Raw genomic sequence first — 7,203 nt, 5'->3', positions numbered from 1 at the left:
AAGGCTTTCTCTTAGTTATGTGCGCTTCGATTTTATTCGTGATGATTTCGTTCGTATTCAGAGGCCTTTTGTGACCGGTGGGTGCATTTGGAATTGCACTGAGATGTTGTTGGTACGCGTTCTTCGTTTTTCCGCGAGACTGCAGTCGTCCCTTGCGACTGCGTCGAAGTCGGCTGTTGTATTCGCTATTTCCTATCCCGTGGCGGCGATGTTTATGCAAGAGAGTGCATTCCTTTAACGTTTTTATTGTTTAATGTCTGGCGCAGGCGCAGTGTGCGCGGCGTTCAAGTTTCGCGACGGTTTCAGTGGCGTGGCCTATAGCTGTATGCGATTGTAGTCGGCACATATTATGTCTGTTCGCTATATTCCGTGCTCGCGCTCGCTTGGTAAAAGGACGGGGCCGGTTCGGCACATATTATGTCTATTCGCTATATTCCGTGCTCGCGCTCGCTTGGTAAAAGGACGGGGCCGAGGGCACTATACTGTAGGCGTACCGGACGTTACAGTCTTCTAGAATGTAGAACTTTATTATTTGTCATAATTTAGTTTATTTGTTAGTAATTTAATTACTTAGTTTGATATTAAATTTTAATATTAAATTAAGTAATTTTTATTAAATTAAGTAATATTAAATTAAGTAGTTTGTTTAATTATCTTTGATTACATATAGACTTACAAGAAAAAAATTTTTTTAATCGGCCTCTCAGCTCAAAAGCTTCCACTTCATACCAAAAAAACCCTAAATTTTTATAAAAAATTATTAAGATTTAGAGGTCGCTAGTGAACGATTTTTAAATCAAAGTTTTGATTTTTCTTAATACATGCTTGATTTGATGCAAAAATGACTCAATCCTGATTTTAAGTGGTACTGTATGTTTTTTGGTCGCTGAACATGATGCAATAATTTATTTAACTCTACGATATACACCTTATAAAATACAGCCCGATTAAGGAAAATTAAAACTTCGATTTAAAAATCGTTCACTAATGACCTCTAAAGCTTAATATTTTTTGATAAAAATTAGGGATGTTCTTTTAGCATGAAATGGAAGCTTTTGAACTGAGAGGCCGATTACAAAAAAATGTTTTTTTCCTTGTCAGTCTAATATATATATATAATTGATTTTTTTTTCATCAGCTTACTTTTTTTTATCAATATAATTTTGTGATTATAATTTAGAGACTCATCTTTGAGCTTTATATTAAAAGTGCCGATTTTTTTTCCACTGATTGCCATATAGATTAGAAGCATACTTTTCTTAATAAATTTTGGCGAAGATTAAAATAATTCATTAAAAAACCAATTTCTTTATTTACCAGGTCTAAAGAAAAGTTATTATGGATGCGTCTAATTGATGCTTTGCGAAATGGAATCTTTTCCTTAAAATGCCAATTGAAGGATGTCCGCCTGAGTTGTCTGATGACTACCTTCTTAGCTAGAGCCTCGTTAATCGCTACTCAACCTCTGCACCCTCTTTATTCGCCGTTGCACACCTTCCTAATGGCCAAAACCGCTCTGGACCTAAATACCATACCGGAGCTGCTACAGTTGTTGCACAGTTCGCATGTGGATCATAATGCGCATCGGTATTGGATTTTGGAGAACATCCGAGATGGCATGAAAGGAGATAACGACGTAAACATAGCCCTGAAATGCATGTTGTTCAAAATTCTTCTTGATTTTTACATTTGCGTATTGTCGGATGCCAAGACCAAGGTGAGTTAATCTTTCATTTGATATGACATACAACTGCAAATTTCTATTCTTAACATCCTTATTTTTAATATCCTCTTATTCTTAATATTTTCTCATTTTTTAATTCTCTAAATTTTTATATTCTTAATAGTTTCCCTTGTGCTTAATACTTTCTCGTTATTTTATATTAGCTACATGATTATATAATAGATAATGTAATTGATAATTATGTAAAATGAGAAAGTAATTTAAAAAAGAAAATTGTAATCATTATCTTAATTGTCAATAATTCGTCAATACAATGATACTTTCATTTTGTGCATGCATCTTTGGAGGAAAGATTGTGAGAAAAGACTAAGAATAGGGAATTTATTTGGTTGAGTTAATAAATAAAGAGGTTCGATTATAATAAATTAAAAATTTGAATTAAAAATTTGAATATCAAGAAATCTTGATTTTTAATCAATTGACTTGTTTATATGTATTACTAAAATAAATTAAGTGGATTTGATCTAAGAAGAAGGTATTTCTTCATTATAAATTTTATTATAAAATGTTCGTATTATTCATTTAAATATTGATATAAATTTTTTTTAGAAACTAATTTTGGAAGTCATCGCCTCTACTACTAAAATTCCCAAAGCATCCTTACTCCTCGCAAGAGGATATGGCATACTTCCTTGGCTGCACGAGATTGTTAATCATTCGGATATTTGTGAAGCGAAAATTGAAATTATTATTACCATAATTGAAAATCTGTTAAACACCTTAAATAGTTCGGTACAAGATGTAAATCATTACAAATCTGTGTTATTTAACATCCTTTTATTATTGCAAATGTATTTAAAGAATAGACATAAAGTTTGTCCCATGTGATTGTATTTTTTGACAATAAAATTGTTCTTAAAATAAAAAAAAAAATATATATATATATATATAAGATTTGCAGTATACAAATAGAAAGTAGGAAGTCCAGATGGTAGTTAAATTAGGTTTCTAATGAACTTGATTTATTTATAAAATAAATGGCTACCTTTCTTGTTAATTATCCAGATATATATATATATATATATATATGCTTTGCCAGCAGATTGGCAAATTCTCAGTTTCTTCTGCTAGTCTCTACTGCGCGCACGAAACCTGCTCAATTTCTGTCTTCAAACTGCTATTGCATAGTATATCAGTAGACTGTCGACAGATCCTGAGCTTAATGTGTACACAGATTGTTATAGATCTAGAGTAGGAATTTGATCGAATTTGCTATCAATCTACCAACAAATTGTTAGCATTTTGCTATCTAGCAGTTTGAATAGTTTGTAATCTTCTTCTTAATTTTCTTAATTTCATCTTTTAAAACGTAATTGTCTCTTTGATTTCTTCATCTCATATGTTTTATTTTAGTTTTATCTCATGTGTTCTAATTGTCGGATAACAATTAAGTATACAAACATCCACTTTCTTATCCATTTCCTTGTTTCCGAAATGTCCCAATATTAATACTATATCTTCAATTTTCATTAGACATAAGTTAATCAAATTTCATTTGATATTAAATTTTTCGAGTTGAATATTTCGTTCATTACTGCAAGAATTATATTAAATATTTCAAATGGTTAATCGATAGTTTATAATTAAGTAATTAAATGTTAATTATTTGGCAGAAAGAATTAAAAGTGATTTTTTTTTATAAATATAGACATAAGTACAATAATATGCTACTATACATTAATTTGTTACTTATTGACCATTTTAATCAAATTACGTTTTATAATATTAAAAACAGTTATATACAATATATATATAATAATAAATTTCCTTTGCACTATACATATATTTATACATATTTATATTATGAATACAATATATAAAAGTATATAAAATTATATATATCTTTTATATATAATGATAAATTATTATTTGCAGAATTACTTTTAAAAGAAGAGGTCACATAAATTTTTCTTTACATGCGAATGAACTTTGATTTTAATGTCATTGCATTAGTTATGCTGTTGGTCAAGACATAACAAGTTCATAGTATGATCTGCAGGATCATAATGAAAGAACTATAGAAATATACTATATCTATGGGATCTCGAAGAACTCAAGTGTTCTCGAGACGAATTTTGTACGTTTCTATGCAGATTCCAAATGCGACCATTTAAACATTTGCACCGCGGTAATTGTGAAGTGATACAGTTTGAGAGATCAAAATTAAATGAGTACTTGTTAAATAAAAAAAAAATATAAATAATCATCAAAAAGAATTCAGAAATATACATTATTTTAGTCGCTTCCTAAAAAAGAAAGCATTAATATTAAAACAGAAAGAAGCTTATGGGAAATTTATTATGGCAAAAGATAAAATCAAATTCATTATATTATACATTGTAAGCAAACATAATTGAAAACACAAAAATAAGTAAAATAATAGACACAATACCTAATTCAAATAACCGCGGCAACATGGCGGCATATGGTGTCACGTTTTCATTGACTATTAGAAATGTATGCGCAAGAAGACACCTGAGTTTCTTCCACTATGGTCAGGATAGTCCGGTTATCGTAGCGCGGAAAGCTCGGTGGAAGGAGGGCCATTGCTCCGGTAGCCAGAGTCAGTGCTGGCTCATAACAAACTTTTAGTTACCTATATCTAAATAAAGTACATACTCAGTCATTTAAACAACGAATATAATGTTTTTCGCGCATTGTAATTTAAGTTTTATTTATTGAAAAATTGTCAATTATTGTAAAAAATGGAAATATATTTACTGAGTTTATCTAAATTATTATCTAAAATTTTAGATTGTAATATTTTTAGGTAATATTGCAATAAAAATACAAATATACCCCAACAGTATAAAAGTTGCAACAATATTACACGTTGCTGCAATTTTTACGTTATTAGGGTATATTACAATAATTTTTATCGCCTTTATCTAATTACCTAATGTTTCAAATAGTATCTTTAAACGATATATGCAAAATATTTCATTTGTGTTACATATATAATTCATACAAACGCAGAATAATACATTATATTTTCTGATAAAATTAAAAATAAATTTATGATAGTCTCTAAATGTGATTTATTAATTGGATAGAATCCATAAATTATGTAAAAAAAATGCATGTATATTTAAATGTATATTTAAAAATAAAAAAAAACGTATTAACTGACTTTATATAATGGATACTAATTGACTTTATGTCAGCAGAAATGTAGATATAATAATTTGTATCGATAATTTAGTGAAATTTTATAAAGTTTGGAAATTATTTTTTGTTAGATTATTTAATTAAATGTTGTTTCATTATATTCTTTTTATCTCCTATTTTTCATTTAGATTTTTCATTTAGATGGAGTCGATAACTTGCGACGGTACTGAACTGGGTTTCTGAAGAACTACTCGCTCGCGAGTTGCAGCTTTCTCTCGACGCGACCAGTCTCGATGCGGCCGCCTTTTCGAGTCTTCCGATCGAAAGAACACGTCCATTCGAAAGTGCACACTGAAACATTAATTGTATCAGTAAATGTCGATGTAATGTACGTTGCAAGTCAAAGTGTACTGTTAAAAGTGAAACAATTTAAGAGAGATCGTGTACCCGCGCGTGTACTTGTAGATATAGCTTCAAATGATCCGTGATCTTTGTGTTGAAAATGTCGGGAATTTGAGGGAGAAAATGGAAACGATTCATCGGAAGTGATTACAGAGTGAGATTAAAGAATCATAAATGTAATTGTAGAACATTTTTCAAGATTTTAAACTCAATAAATTGTTTGTACAATCCTGAGGATATAATTATTGTAATAATGGACGAATACAGCGATAATTATGATTGAAATCATGCATATCAAAACAACCATGAAGCGTGTTATTTAGATATAGATAACTAAACTCTGTTTTAAAAAGTTTTTCCAAGGAGTAGAAAGAGTCTTGTAAAACGGTTACGACAAAATACAATTTTTTTACTGAATCAGAGAGAGAAAGTATAAATTGTAGACTTAAAATTTTTTGTGTGCTTTTGTGTTGCTGCATAAAATATTTAATTGTAAAATTTAAAAAAATTAAATTTATAATAAGGCTCACTTAAAGAATTGGTATTATTGTTCGAAAACAGTACAGAATTACTGCCGACGGATCACACGGAATTTCTACCGTACATATTACAGAAAATATATTAGAAAGAATATTCTATATGTGTGTGTTGAATAAAGTTTTTATTTCAATTAATTGCCAATTATTAGGCATAAAAGTGAAAATTTTTGGAAAATTAAAATCCTTTGCGAAATTCTACAAAATGTGTTCTAGTAACGCAATCGACTTGAATGTGCGGGCATTGAAATCTCCAGCAAATAGAGAGAATCTTGATAGCGTTAAATATGATTTGTTGAAATTTTGTTTGTATTAAACATAGCTTTTAGTTTGTTTACAAATAACTTTAAAGAAAGAGGGAAAAAAGAAAGGGAAAATGAAAAAGATCTCATATTATAACATCAATTACAACGTTTGAATAAATATGAATGATTTATACTTTTGAGTAATAATACTTTATATTAAGGGGGAACATCAGAGTGACGGTTGAAAAAAGGCTATTTTCGTGAATTTTTTTGGTGAAAACTAATAGCTTGTATGAGTTATTGTCTTTATATATTTGAAGTACATACATTTATGAAATTATTTTTAAAAATTCATTGAATAATATTAATATTTGTAGCCTCAGTGCTCATTGATGTGCATCTCATCTGAAAAAATATGGGTGAACGGGAGCTCTGAAATAATTTTTTTTTTAATTTTTAAATATATGAGTGTGTAGTTTCAATTGCACGTACGGATTTTTTGATAAAATAATTTTAGACAAAAAGACGCCGTTTTAAAAAAAGAAGTCGGGATTTTGCAACAAAAAATCGTTATTTTTTAAATTGTTTTTCAAAAACTAATAATCCGGTTGAATAATTCGTACGTGCAACTGAAGACAATTTCGTTGTAAACATTCTGTCCAAAATTCAATTCATTCGGATAAAAATTGGTCGAGATATGTGAGCGCCCAGTTATGAAAACGTGGTTTCGAGAAAAACGTGCTTAAAGTTTTACAACCGATTAATTTATGTGAACCGATAAAATTTCGTAACGAACCAAAGTGCGTCTAATCCGGGTGCATATGAAGTGCCTTCTGTAACAATAGCAAGTTTTTCAGCCTCGTTTCTACTTTGCTTTCTTCGCAATCGATTTTGCAGCAGTGTGGATTTGTTTCACGATAGAATCATAGAAAGACTGGAAGATAGGTCGAAGCAAATCCATTAATCTGCAAAACTATAGTTCCGTTACGAATTTTAACCCTTACCGTACTAATATGGGTAACTAGTGACCGAGCGATTCCTGCTGGTGCAAGTTTCTTTGAGTCTTTCGGTAATTATAAATTATACTACATTTTATTATTTTCCAAAATAAAGAGTTAATATTTATTCTAGAAAGTTGAAAGTATGTTGGTGAATTTTTAGAGATTTT

General features: G+C 29.7%; 1 protein-coding gene across 1 annotated transcript in view; it reads left to right on the top strand.

Moving 5' to 3' along the window:
• LOC108769882 (nucleolar pre-ribosomal-associated protein 1) overlaps nucleotides 1-2,572 on the top strand; it is an 11,581-nt gene extending 9,009 nt beyond the window's left edge. Inside the window, exons 8-9 of the mRNA XM_018521113.1 lie at nucleotides 1,321-1,717; nucleotides 2,294-2,572. Of these exons, the coding sequence (XP_018376615.1) occupies nucleotides 1,321-1,717; nucleotides 2,294-2,572 (676 nt within the window). The remainder of the gene's footprint in view (nucleotides 1-1,320; nucleotides 1,718-2,293) is intronic.
• The last annotated feature ends 4,631 nt before the right edge of the window (nucleotides 2,573-7,203 follow it).

The sequence above is a fragment of the Trachymyrmex cornetzi genome, unplaced genomic scaffold, assembly GCF_001594075.2.
Source record: "Trachymyrmex cornetzi isolate Tcor2-1 unplaced genomic scaffold, Tcor1.1 scaffold961, whole genome shotgun sequence".
In the NCBI taxonomy this organism is placed as follows: domain Eukaryota; kingdom Metazoa; phylum Arthropoda; class Insecta; order Hymenoptera; family Formicidae; genus Trachymyrmex; species Trachymyrmex cornetzi.
The sequence above is the reverse complement of the archived record's forward strand: the minus strand, read 5'-3'. Positions and strand labels throughout refer to the sequence as shown.